Genomic DNA, 14,296 nt, shown 5'->3' with positions numbered 1-14,296 from the left:
TTGATCTGGTGGGTGGCAGACCCCTTCCTGGTGTGGGTACGGAGAAGTGCCACGGGGCAGTGATGGGTGGTGATGTGTTGTGTTGTTGTGGGTGATGCGATGTGTTACGTGATGCTCTGATGCTGTCTGAGGGCTCTCTTGTGCTGTTTCTCCAGACACTCAACGGGCAGTGGCGATTCTGACCAGGTACCAAACCACGCTGAGGGCTCCAGAAGAGCAGCAGTTGAAGGCCTCTATCGGAAAGGTCTCGCACATCTTCCGAAGTGACCTCTTTCAGGCCCTGCTGGGTAAGTGCCTTCCGCCTAGAGAGCTGACTGCTGGCTTCGCACTGAACAGCCACCCAGTGGCTGACACACACGCGTAACCCTCCCCTCTCAGGGTGCGGATGCTGGGGACCCGGGCTCTGATCTCCTAGTGTCTGTGGCAGGACCCCAGCTTCTCGAGGGAGTGAGTTCTAAGGAAATTTTCTACACTCTGGCTGGGGCCAGGGAAGAGCCCTAGAACCCCCTTTGTCTGCGGGAGTCAGCGACCTGAGCTCAAAACCCAGCACCTAGTGCGGCTGTACAGTGCCACAGAACGATTCCATTCAAAGCATGTGAAAGAGCTCAAAGCTTCAGGACAGCGGGAGCTGTTACATGGCTTAACCTGCGAGACAGTAACTGTAATAGTGAAAGGCAAAGCAGGTCATGCATAGGCCCTGTGAACTACGATTCCCAGAATGCTCCTCTCACTGACTGGTCTTAACCTTCTAATTGTCGCCTCAGTCTTTCGTTTTCACTGCAGATTTGTGGGGCAATGTGGATTTTTTCACCCCTAGGATGCCCAGGCCAGTGCACGTTAAGGGGCCGTTCAGTTTTATAAAGCACTCCTTGCAGTGTTCAAACATGATGGTGTTTATGGCCCGTCAGCTATGGATCACGTGATGGAGCTTATTCACCTTCCCCTCGTGGCCCTGCCACACAAAGCCTGCTTGTGTCGGGCATTGCTTCTCTCTATTCTTAGTACCATCTCTTGGGGAGATGTAGGTTTTTCTCCACTTGCTTCCTGTTGCAGATAATATTTCACAGGTGTGGGAAAGCAGCTCCCAATGCAGCCCTGTCTCTCAGGAACTCCGAACCTGGAGTATTTGCAAGGAATGTGATGTGTTGAGGGAAAAGAACTATTCACAAGAAATGGCCGTAATAGGCAGCCCCATCTTGCAGATCAGAGAACTGAAAATGCCTTCGCTCACAGCGCAGCAACTCCCTGGAATTCCATCAGCGCAGCTGGAGTCTTATTAGAAACTAGACAAATACAGTGAGAGAAACTCCCACACTATCCTGTTGAATTTTTACACACCCCGACTTCCTACTTTCATGCCCCTTTCCTGTTCACTTCCCATGAATTTTCTAGCAAACAAATTAATGGCCAGGACTGTTCCTGGAAGCAGCAAATTTTAAGTGATTACTACAGACTATTCACACAAACAAAATCCTGAGTCCAGGACTGGCAGAATTCCCGGCAGAAACCCGCTTTTAACAGTAACCCTTGAGGGGCACAAACCCTATCATGTGACTTATGTGTCCAGTCACCATTAACACAACTCCAATTCTGAATGCTCCAACAAGCCAGAGACAAAAAGGTATCTGCAGGAATTAGTCTGCTAATAAGCTAAAATAGTGAATACATGCTTGAGAACCACCGTCTGTTTGTGGGCATCTAAATGAAATTAACTTGGCCTCTCCCTAAGGTATTTGTATGGCCCCTATCACCTGAGCTCCTCACGATCTTTAATGCATGTCCCCTCAGACACCTGGCGAGGCAGGGACGTGCTAGCCTCCCCATGGTACACAGGAAAATGGAGGCACAGAGACGCTAGGTGATTTGCCTAAGCCTAGGTCATATATGAAGTCTGTGGGAGAGCAGGGAATTGAACTAGGGTTTTTTGAGACACAACCTTACACTCCGACTCCTGCCTTGCTCAATGAATGACTATGAATGGTTAATGATGACGCATTTGAAGCTGGTGAGGCAGGATGGGTATTTCTAGGATGCTGGCTCCCACCTCCTTTCCATGGAGATGGATGGATGGATGCTCTGTTGGCATGCTCAGGGCCACACTGCTGCTTCACTCGCTCCCGCTCCATGTGTCCTGCAGGCACAGCGTAGTCAGAAGCTTGTCAGCGCCCAGGTGCGATGGCTGCTGGGTGGTGGGGGTGTGGCTCCATTTGCCGAGTCATGTGGGCTCAGGCTATACAGAAGAACAGGTGTTTTGAACAGGGAAAGAGAACCCAGTGGCCAGTAATGTCTTTCCACCTCCCATTTCCAGGCCTGAGTAGTACAATTTGTTTGGATGGCATCTCTAACCGTATCCCACCAGACTGAAATCCAACCTGCCGATACGTCTGGGGTTCTCAAACTTCACTGCACTGCGACCCCCTTCTGACAACAAAAATACTCCACGACCCCAGAACGGGGGACTGAAGCCTGAGCCCCCCCCCCAAGCCCCGCCGCCAGGGGCAGGGGGGCCAAAGCCAGGCAGGGGACCTATAACCTGAAGCCTGAGGGCTTCAGCCCTGGGCAGTGGGGCTTGGGTTCAGCTTTTCCTCAGCCCCAGGCCCAAGCAAGGCTAATGCCTGCCCTGGTGACGCCATTAAAACAGGGTCGTGACTGTTTGAGATGATTCTCTTTCAGAATGGGCTAGGGAAACCACTCCCTGCGCTGTCTTTTCCTCTGATCAACTGATCCTTGTCGAGGGGTTTTCTGATCGGGCAGGGATCTCTGCTAAAACTATTGTGGCTTGCTCAGTGGGGGGACACGTTAGTTTTCTGGGCATTAAAAAGAAGAGTTAGTTGTTTGATACCAAATGTATAACCATCTAGGAAGAGTGTTTTATTTTCATAGACTCCTAGATTCCACGGCCAAAAGGGACCATTGTGATCATCTAGTCTGACCTCCTGCATAACATGGGTCACAGAACTGTCCCATAATAATTCCTAGAGCAGAGCTTTGAGAAAAATATCCGATCTCGAGGTAAAAATTGTCCGTGATGGACAATCCACCATGACCCTTGGTAAATTGTTCCAATAGTTAATTACTCTCACCGTTAAAAATTTGCACCTGATTTCCAGTCTGAATTTGTCTAGCTTCAGCTTCCAGCCGTTGGATCATGTTAGATCTTTCTCTGCTAGACTGAAGAGCCCATTATTAAATATTTTTTTCCAAGTAGGTACTTACAGACTGTAATCAAGTCACCCCTTAACCTTCTGTTTGTTAAGCTAAATAGATTGAGATCCTTGAGTATAGACTATACTATAAGGCATGTTTTCTAATTCTTTACTCATCTTTATGGCTCTTCTCTGAACTGTGGCCAATTTATCAACATCGTTTTGAATTGTGGTCACCACACCTGGACACAGTATTCCAGCAGCGGTCGCACCAATGCCAAATACAGAGGTAAAATAACCTCTCTACTCTTACTCAATAGCCCCCGGGTTATGCATCCCAGGATTGCATTACTCTTTTGGGCACAGCCTCACATGTTCAGGTGATTATCTACCACAACCCCAACATCTTTTTCAATCACTGCTTCCCAAGGTAGAGTCCCTCATCCTGTAAGTATGGTCCACATCCTTTGTTCCTAGTTGTATACATTTATATTTGCTTATGCTAAACAATCTGTTCCACCTTGTATTTATCTGTGACACTCTGAGTACCTTTCCCAGACCTAAAGAAGAGCTTTATGTAGCTCGAAAGCTTATCCCTCTCACCAACAGAAGTTGGTCCACACATCTTGTCCCTGTAATATCCTGGGACTAACACGGGTACAACACCGCATACAACAATATGGTAATTTTATATCATTCTAGTTGGGCAATCAAAATGTCGTGTGGTACCAAGTCAAATGCCTTAGAGAACTCTAAGGACATTACATCAACACTATTACTTTTATCAACCAAACTAGTAATCTCATCAAAAAAAGATACCAGGTTAGTTTGACAGGATCTATTTTCCATAAACCCATGTTGATTTGCATTAACTACATCACCCTCCCCTTTAATTCTTTATTCAGCGAGTCCCATATCAGCTACTCCATTATCTTGCTCGGGATTGATGTCAGGCTGGTAAGCCTATAATTGCCTGGGTCATCCAGTTTGGCACCACATTAGCTCTCTTCCAGTCTTCTGGAACTTCCCCAGTGCTCCAAGACCTATTGAAAATCACCTTTACCGGTCCAGCAAGCTCCTTAGCCAGCTCTCTTAAAACTCTTGGCTGCCAGTTATCTGGACCTGCTGATTTAAAGATGTCTAACTTTAGTAGCTTCTGTTTAACGTCCTCCAGAGATACCAGTGGCATGGAAGGAGTGTTATCATCACCTTGTGATGAGACTCTATCCTCAGTTTTTCCCTAATACAGAAAAGAAATATTTGTTGAACGCTTCTGCCTTTTCTGGATGATATTGATAATTTTACTATTTCCATCTAGAAATAGACCAACACCATTGTCAGGATTCTTTTTGTTCGTAATACATTTTTAAAAACTTCTTCTTAGTGTCCTTACCTATGCTGGCCATAGATTTCTCTTTGTGTCCCTTTTGCTTTCCTTATTAATTTTCTACCATTCCTAACTTCTCATTTATATTCATTGCTATCAACTTCCCCTTTCTTTTGTTTTGTTACATTTTTGTGTGTGTATTTTTTATAGCTGCATTCACTTCCCCTCTAAAACAGGTCTTTTTTTGAACCAGAACAGCCTTCTGCTTGATTGTGGGATTGTGGCTTTTGGGGCATCTCGTAAGGTGTCCTTAAATTATTTCCAATTATCTTTCAGATTTTTCTGAACAAATTCTTCCTCACGGCCAATTTGGCTCATAATTATTTTCAGCTTTGTGAAATTGGACCTGTTAATCTGCCAAGTGTATATCTTACTTGTCTTAATTTTATACTGTTTGCACATTATAGATGTGATCAAGTCACGATCACTTGTACCCAAGCTACCATTAATTTTAGTTCTGTGTGGAGCCAGCAGGGGAAACAACAAATATATAATAATTTTGTGGGTTACATAAAAATGAGGCCATTAAAAAATGTAACCCCTTGGTGAAGGATTTTTTTAAAAAACAGAAATAATTTGACATCTAGAACCCAGAGGCTGCTCTGTTTTGTGCTGTACCAGGTCAGGATAAATTCTGGGCAGGAACTAGTTATGAGTGTCTCTTAAGATACAAAAATATAAAGACAATACCAGGGAACAATTTACAGCAGAAATAATCTTCAGTGAGACAGAGCAGCTCCCTATCTGATCTCTTCTCCTTGGATTCCACCTGCCAGATGCCTAAAGACTCCAGACCTCAAGGGAAATGTGCAGCAATTCCAAAGTGTCTTCAGAGGTCTCTTAAAGGGATGTCTGATTCCCCAGTCCCTTGGAAAGAGAAGAAATGCCCCAGCTCTGCTGTTTCCCCCCCAGACCTCAGAGATGTGTCTCAGGCTCGTATGAAATCTTCTCGGTGAACGGTAGTTCAAGTGAGAGCTCAGGAGCATCTAGTTAGCTCTGGCCAGGTGGTGAGAGCCTGGAGGATCCATCTATCCATTCTCAGTACACCCTATCATGGTAATTAATGCCAACCAGTGCTCTTTCAGGCATTTCTGAGGTTCATGTCACCTTATGACCTAGGCAGTTTGCATCTTTACCACACGTAGCTGCACCCAGAACCTGTTTCCCGCACAGCAATCCAACAGAGGGTGTTCTCCTTAGTCTCTCCTCTCCTCCCCCACTGTATCCTTGCATTCTACCCCTTCTTTTCTTTTCTGCCGGGTTCCAGGAGCTCTGTCTTCCCTCCCCGAGAGATCGTCCTGGGAACAATGACCGAGCTGTTCCATGGCTTTGGAGAGGAATGCAGAGCCCTCGTCCTTGGCAGAACATGCTGCAGTGGTCAGGGGGCACCGTGGTGTCAGCAGGAGGTGTAAAGATAAACTGGCTGGTGGTGTTTTGTTAGCGCAGGAGTGGAGTTCAGTCTGGCTCAAAGCAGGCTAATCTAGGGGAGAGGCTGAGTCCAGCAGGGAGGCCCTGGCCAATTAGCTGGAATTTCCATATCAAATACATTTGAAATCCACAATATTTGTTCCCGAGCCAGGTTTCCAGAGTCCTCTCTGAGGGTGTAGTTGGTTTGGAATAAACAAAATCCAGTGACGGGTCAGTGAGTCCCTGTGAGCCCGAGTGCAGCTCCTACAGTCCACCCCACAGACAAACCATGTGACACGCAGGTGTATGTGTGCAGATGCTGCTAACCCAGGGCAGCTTCGCTGGGTACCTCCTCCTCACTCCATGTATTTGTTCTATCCACCAGCTGTTCTCATCACATGCATAGATCATAGGCTCTTCCAGTCTGGGACTGTCTTCCTACTCTAGGTGTGAACCGCGCCTAGCATAACGGGGTCCTGAGCCCCTGCCAGGGCACTGAGGAGCTAGCACAGTAGAAAGGGACTCTGGCGAGGGCTCATGATGACATTAACCTGTGAAAATGGGGCTCCGCCTGGGTGGAATCCCCTTGTTGCGTGTGGCTTTATTGCCCGTGGTGGTGGTGGCAGCCAGTGGGCCTGGGTAGCTCTGGGAGAGATGAGGCCGTTTCCGTCCCAGTCGGTTTGCCGGCTCTCTGGTCACTTTCCCGCTGGGGTGGTGTTTCTCCAGTTTGGAGCCCAACGTGTGCGTAAATCCCTGGGGTTGGCGGGGAGCTATCCCAAGGGAGGAGTGGCATTGTTCTTTGTTTGGTTAGTGCCCAGGCAGCCTGGCAGCCCCACTTGCCTGGGCTCTGTGCAGCCTCGCAGAAGGGCACCTGCGGTGGCTCAGACAGTGCTGGGCTGAGGAGGAGGTCTGTCACTTGGTGTGCTTTCAGGAATGTGGTGGCTGCTTTCTTTAGGCCTCTGTGTGTGCCCTGGGGGGACCCAAAAGCATGTGTCTGTCTTCAGAAGTGGGGCACTCACACTCTTGCAGGACCTGGGCGGCACCTGCCTTCCTCTGCTAGTGCATCCCAGCGAACAGGGCCGCACGGGGGGGGACGGACGACAAGTGGGGCAATTTGCCCCGGGCCCCACAGGGGCCCCCACGAGAATATAGTATTCTATAGTATTGCAACTTTTTTTAATGGAAGGGGCCCCCGAAGTTGCTTTGCCCCAGGCCCCCTGAATCCTCTGGGCGCCCCTGCCAGCGAACAGGCCTTCTCCTCAGGGATTGTGTGTCGTTCCTGGGCTAGGGCTAGCGACTGGTGGGGGCGGAGCTGTGTCCGGCTCTGCGCCGGGAACAGGCTGTGCTTGGCTTAGAGACGCTGTGTGAGAGGGTGATTATTTCCGGGCAGAGTGCTGCCGCTGCTGCTCAGGAATGCAGGAGCACTGGGCTCAGGCACAAAGGAAATTATCTGGTCCTGAGCAGCGAAAACAGGATTTGCTGCCTCTGGCCTCCTGGCCTTTTTCTTCATGCGCTTGAGGCCTTTGCCTGCTGGTGAGCCAAGGTTGTGATTTGTAGTGAAACTGCCCAGGGAACAGTTCAGGCCCTCGGGCCTAGGGGACCATGGGAACAGCCAGCTCTTACAAACATGCTGCAGGAGCCTCGTGAGGAGTCAACAACTGCAGCCTCTATGTGATTGTGTGCGAAGGAAGGGACTGCCCCATAGTACCCTGGGGTAGAGGGGAAGGTGCACTAAGCTGCTATCCCAGAGACCATACATTCTAGACCTAGCTCTTCTCCTAGCTACTGTTCGTACGGCTGTGACAATCACAGTCCTTAGTACAAGGCAGGGTTTCAGTCCGTGGGGGATAACTATTATTCACCAGTTTTACAAAGAAGATAGTTGTACTTGCACTTTAGGCAGAACTGGGAACAGAAATCCGGTTTCTAACATACCAGATGCCACCTTGCCATATAGCATTTCAGAAGGATCATGCTAAATTAGGTGCTTGTGTAATCTACGCTACAAGAGTGGCTCTGTGTCACTCTCTAGACTATTGTGGTTTATGACTCTGTTAGTGCTTGTAGACTAAGGGTACCTCTACACTGCAGTTATACACCCGCGGCTGGCCTGTGCCACCTGACTCGGGCTTGGGGGGTCAGGGCTGTTTAATTGTGGTGTAGTTGTTTGGACTCAGGCTGCAGCCCAAGCACTGAGACCCTCCCAGCTCGCAGGGTCCTAGAGCCCATGTTCCAGCCTGAGCCTAAACATCTACACTGCAGTTAAACAGCCCCTTAGGCTGAGCCTCGTGAACCTGGTCAGCCGCTGGTATCTAATTGCAGTGTAGACAGACCCTTCGAGATCTGCTTTCGCTTACGAGCAAAGATCTCAGGTAGATTGCTAGTGTTCAGTGTCACAGGGCTGTCTCACAAATACTTGTGTATCCCACTGGCAGGTGCACGCTGGCTCCATTTGGACCGACTTGCACAGAGGACAGCAGTTCCTTAGGCCTGGTCTACGCTAGGAGCTTAGGTTGGTATAAGGATGTCGCTCAAGGGTGTGTAAAATCCACCCCCCGGAGCACCACAGTTAAGCTGACCTAACCGCCAGTGTAGACAGCGCTAGGTGGACAGAAGAATTCTCCTGTCAGCCTGGCTGCCTACACCAGCGTGGGCAGCGTTGTAAGTGCAGAGCTATTGGGGAAGCAGGAAAGGTCTGGACTCTCCATCCGAAGGGTGTGCGTGCAAACAACTACATCTCTGTACCAGAGTTCGCGTAAGGGCCCTGAGACCTTGTGGGAGTATTTTAGTCTGAACGACATTGTATGTAGAAGTGAAACTAGATGTGCTAATTGTTTGATTGTTGCCTTTGTATTAGCTGTATGTGGCTAAGGGAGAACTGTTCCTCTAGGAACAGGCACAGGGTGTGGCAGGCTGGGTATGTTTGAGACTCAGGGGGGCCTGTGTGTCTGAGCTCCAGAAAGGTAAGCACTTGATTGAATAACCTCGTCTTTCCAAACAGCTGCTTCGTTCCCGAAAGTGCAGCATTAGTGCTCCTGGGGGACTGGCTGCCTCAGAGCATTGCTAATGGGCTAGGGTATCTTTCACCTGTTCATCACAGCTTGGAATTTTGTCCGGCTCAGCAGGGATTAAAAGTCGTTCCCAGCCAATGGCTGGTGGATGGACCCGAGAGGGAATTCGTTTGGTCCCTGTCACACGCTGGCTCCCAGGCTTGGCATTAGACTGTAAGCTGCGGGGGCAGGGAGAGTCTCTGCTGTGTGTTTGTGAGGCGTCTAGCTGCAACAGAGCCCCTCTGGCAAGGGACCACAGTACCTTACTCGCGTCCATCCGGCCGAGCCAGCAGCACTGTGCTTGTTTCACACACGGGACAGGGGAGTGCAAAAATGAGAAGACAGCCCCAAAGGCCCAATCCCGTCTACGAAAAGTCTCCTGCTGTTTGGTCCCATCTCACGCCGCTTGAATGTTTGGGGCTGGTGATCCTGAGGCCGCTCAGCCTCCTGCCAGTGGCTGCGTGGGCAGCCTGATTCCATGGCTCTCTCGGGAATCGTCCTCTCACGTTCACAGCAGCCCCTGACAGCTCCTTACTGAGATGCAGCTTGCAAGGCTCACAGGACACATGCAGTCACTGAGAGACTCCAGCGTTGGTGGAGCAGTTCGTGCTGGAGGATTTGCTGGGCTCCCTGGAAGCCTGATCACTTCATTACTGCCGGCCCTACCCTAGGGTATGTCCAGACTACCCGCCATATCGGAGGGTAGTGATCGATTTATCGGGGATTGATATATCGCGTCTTAAGCTATATATCAATCCCCAAACGCGCTCCCTGTCGACTCTGGAACTCCACTGGAGCAAGCGGCGGTAGCGGAGTCGACGGGGGAGCCGTGGCCATCGATCCCGCGCCGTGAGGACCCAAGGTAAATCGATCTAAGACACTTCGACTTCAGCTACCCTATTCACGTAGCTGAAGTTGCGTATCTTAGATCAATTCCCCCCACCCCCCAGTGTAGACCAGCCCTTAGTTGTGGCAATCTGCAGATTCCCCTTCCACACCTGGTGCACTGACCCAGCTTCCCGCTGTGTGCCCTCTGCTCCCCTTGTATGTCCCGTGTGCTGCACATGATCCCTGTGAAATCATCACAAACCAGCCTCAGCTGCCACATGCTGCCCTGCATCATTGCCGACGCTGCTGAGGATCAGTGCCTTACATAGCCCTTTTCTTCCTCTTGAGCAAGAGCACTGCTGTGGATTTGCTGGTGTCCTGTCTCCTCGGAAACTGACACCAGCTCCTGCTGCTGCTGCTGTAAGCCCTGACTAATGGGAGGATGAGTCTCTCCCTGGATAACCTGACCTCTGCTGGGCTGTGAGACTGCCTGGCTTGGGCTGTTGGTGGGTGTGCTGGATACAGCGACCTCTCAGCAAGGGGCACAGTACAAAGAGTACGCCGGAGGACACACCCTCAGAGCGTGGTGTTCATGGCACAGGAGCTTCTGTGTGTGTCTCGGTGTCTGAGCCTCTGCCGGATTCTTGCTTGAAAACCAGCTTGTATCTGATCAGGAGTTTTTCAGTGCTCCTTATGGAGTACTGGGTGGCCTGCTTGCCGTCCTTTGCTGCAAGGCACCGTTCACAGATACAAACCTGCCTTGGAGAGACGCTGCCCTGTGGTGTCGCAGGGCAAGAGGTGTGTGTGTGTGGGGGGGTGGTCCTGGGCTCCCCCTTCCTTCCTCTGGCTGCTTCCATTGTCACCCAGCTCCTTTTCCCCCTGCCCCTCCCTTCTCCTGACTTTTCTTTCTCACATGAGCACATCCAAAGTACGTCTACACCCCAAATCCAGGTGTATTCAAAGTTTGGGTAGGATCATAGAAGTGTTGGGCTGGAAGGGACCTGGAGAAGTCATCTACTCCAGCCCCTGCACTGAGGCAGGACCATGTAAGCCTAGACTAGCCCTGACAGGTGTTTGTCCAACCTGGTCTTAAAAACCTCCAATCATGGGAATTCCATAACCTCCCTTGGAAGCCTGTTCCCATGCTTAACTATCCCGAGAGTTAAAAAGATTTTCCTAACATCTAACCTAAATTTATTTTGCTGTAGATTAAACCCATTACTTCTTGTGCTGCCTTCAGTGGATGTGGAGAACAATTGAAAACCGTCCTCTTTCTAATAGCCCTTAACATATTGGAAGACTGTGATCAGGTCCCTCCCCTCTCCCCCCCACCCCACCCGTCTTCTTTTCTCAAGACTAAACATGCCCAGTTTTATTAACCTTTCCTCACAGATCTGGTTTTCTAAACCTTTGATCATTTTTGTTGCTTTACTCTGGACTCTCTCCATTTTGTCCACACCTTTCCTAAAGTGGACACAGTGCTCCAGCTGGGGCTTCACTAGTGCCGAGCAGGGTGGGACAATTACCTCCCAGGTCTTACATACAAAACTCCTGTTTAATACACCCCAGAAGGATAATCAGCCTTTTTCGTAGCTGCATCACACTGTTGACTCATATTCTATTTGGGATCCACTATAATCCCCAGACCCTTTTCTGCAGTACTACCACATAGCAGGTTATTCCCCATTTTGTAGTTGTACATTTGATTTTTCCTTCCTAAGTGAAGTATTTTGGACTTGTCTTTATTGAATTTCATCTTGTTGAATTCAGACCAATTCTCCAATTGGTTAAATTCATTTTGAATTCTAATCATAACATAAGAACGGTCATACTGGGTTAGACCAATGGTCCATCTAGCCCAGTATCCTGTCTTCCAACAGTGGCCAATGCCAGGCGCCCCAGAGGGAATGAACAGAACAGGTAATCATCAAGTGATCCATCCCCTGTCGCTCATTCCGAGCTTCTGGGAAATAGAGGCTAGGGACACCATCCCTGCCCATCCTGGTTAATAGCCATTGAAGGACCTATCCTCCATAAATTTATCTAGTTCTTTTTTGAAGAATCTTGTCCTCCAAAGTGCTTGCAACCCCTCCCAGCTTGTTGTCGTCAGCGAACCATGGATTACTACTCTTTGAGTACAGTCTTTCAACCAGTTGTGCACCCACCTTACAGTAGTTTCATCTAGACTGCATTTCCCCAGTTTGCTTATGAGAATGTCATGCAGGACTGTGTCAGAAACCTTACTAAAATCAAGATAGTATACTGCTTCCCCCATCCACTAGGCCAGTAACCCTGTCAAAGAAGGAAATCAAGTTGTTTGGGCATGATTTGTTCTTGACAAATCCATGCTGGCTATTCCTTATAACCTTATTATCATCTAGATGCTTACAGATTGATTGTTTAATAATTGTTCCAGGATCTTTCCAGGTATCAGGTTAGGCTGATTGGTCTTTAATTCCCTGGAATCTCTTTCTTCTCCTTATATTTGTCATTCTCCAGTCATCTGGTACCTCCCCTATGCTTCATGAGTTCTTGAAGATAATTGCTAACGCTTCTCATATTGCTTCTGCTAGTTCCTTAAGTACCCAAGGATGAATTTCATCAGGTCCCGCTCACTTGAATACATCCAATTTATCTAACTATTCTTTAACTTGCTCTTTCCCTACTTTGGCTTGCGTTCCTTCCCCCTTGTTGATAATATTAAGTGTGTTGAGTATCTGGTCCCCATTAACCTTTTTAGTGAAGACTGAATCAAAGTAGGCATTAGACTCCTTAGCCTCCTTGATGTCATCAGTTATCCTTCCTCACTAAATAGAGGACCTACACTTTCCTTCATTTTTCTCTTGCTCCAATGTATTTAAAGAACCTCTTATTGCCTTTTATGTCCCTTGCTAGGTGTAACTCATTTTGTGCTTTAGCCTTTCTGATTTTGTCCCTGCAGGCTTGTGATAGTCTCTTTTACTCCTCCCTAGAAATTTGTCCACGTTTCTAGTTTTTGTAGGATTCCTTTTGATTTTCAGATTATTAAAGAACTCCTGATGGAGCCATATTGGCCTTACCCGTCTTCCCATCTTTCCTTTGCATTGGGACGGTTTGCAGTTGTGCCTTTAATATTGTCTCCTTGAGAAACTGCCAGCTCTCCTGAATTCCTTTTCCCCTTAAGTTTCCTTCTCATGGGACCTCACCTACCAGTTCTTGGAGTCTGTGAAAGGACTAGCTGAGCTAGCTTTAGTCTAGCTCCCAGGGGTAACGGGAACAGTAGCAGTGAAGGTGTGACAGCATGGGCCCCAGCACGATCCAGTGACCCACATACATTCACAGAGTCCTCGGTGGGCTTGTACGTGGGTGGCTAGCATGCACTAAAGTCTGCACTGCCACATGCTCACTACCACTGTGGCTTGTGCCAGTGAGACTAAAGCTTGTGCAGGTATACCTACCTGCGGTGACAACCCGCAGACTGAACGTGAGGGCGAGGAAGTGTGGGCTGGGCGGTGAAAGCGAGCGAGGGCCAGAGAGCCGTGGAGCGGAGGTGCTAGCGAACAGGGGTATGGAATGAATGAGGGTGAGTCAGTCTGTGGTGGAGAAGGAGAGGCGGAGTGTGACCGTCAAGTGAGATTAGCAAGGGCCCAGTAAGGGGGGCAAGACTTGGCTCCTAGGTTTCCAACTCAAGTCATTTGTGCTACACCCAGGGAAGAAGCAGGAGGGAGCTTCGGTCTTAGGGTATCAGGCACCAGCAAAGGGACAGCCTGGGAGAGTTGCCTGATGTGGGGCCGAGAGGAAACCACATCCTCCGTTAGAATGTGCCCTGGACATTTCACTCCCTGAAAACAGGCCTGTGGCTGAAAGGAGCTGTTGTGTCTTCTGTGAAGGCTGGAAAATCTAAGCAGGGGGAGCAGAGCCAGAGCTGCTGCAGGCACTCCCTGCACAAATCCACCCGAGGCAGCACCCTGACGAGCAGGCAGCCACATAATGGACAAAGCCTCCCCCTTTCACCCTCCAGGGCTGGAGTCCTGTTGGAAACACCCGTGAGCTGTCACGCCAGCAAACTGGCTGGGGCGGCGAGGCAGCCAGAGGTCCTGTGCTAAGAGCAGGAGCTGATCCAGCTCCCTGCTGCTCCTCCGGGTGAGGCTGCCGCCCAGCCAATTAACTCCCTTCTGACCCCTATCCCATCCCCTTCCAATTCATGCAGCAAACCTCCCACCACTGAAAGTCCCTGCAGTACCCCAAGGAGAGCAGGGGCATGGGCCTGCTGTGCTGAAAGGGATCTTTGTATTGCCCCCAAATGTTCCCAGGCCATGGGGAGGGGATAGTGCACCTAGCATCAGTGTTCATTTCCCGAGGGATGAGAGCATCTGCTCAACAGTGTCACTTTCTTAGCAGGCTGGTGGCCTTATACTGCTGATCCGAGGATTCCAAAGCCCTTCCCAGGCTCATGGAACAGTGCTTCTCCTACCACAGCCACCTCTGGGGTGGAACTT

At 49.5% G+C, this 14,296-nt stretch overlaps 1 protein-coding gene across 4 annotated transcripts in view; it reads left to right on the top strand.

The window, feature by feature from the left end:
* Positions 1-14,296, top strand: part of DLG3 (discs large MAGUK scaffold protein 3) — a 175,073-nt gene that overhangs the window by 3,085 nt on the left and 157,692 nt on the right. For all 4 annotated transcript variants that reach the window (XM_054039083.1, XM_054039081.1, XM_054039080.1 and 1 more), the window contains exon 2: positions 156-287. In XM_054039083.1, the coding sequence (XP_053895058.1) occupies positions 156-287 (132 nt within the window). The remainder of the gene's footprint in view (positions 1-155; positions 288-14,296) is intronic.

Source organism: Malaclemys terrapin, chromosome 9, assembly GCF_027887155.1.
Source record: "Malaclemys terrapin pileata isolate rMalTer1 chromosome 9, rMalTer1.hap1, whole genome shotgun sequence".
Classification (NCBI taxonomy): Eukaryota; Metazoa; Chordata; order Testudines; family Emydidae; genus Malaclemys; species Malaclemys terrapin.
The sequence above is the reverse complement of the archived record's forward strand: the minus strand, read 5'-3'. Positions and strand labels throughout refer to the sequence as shown.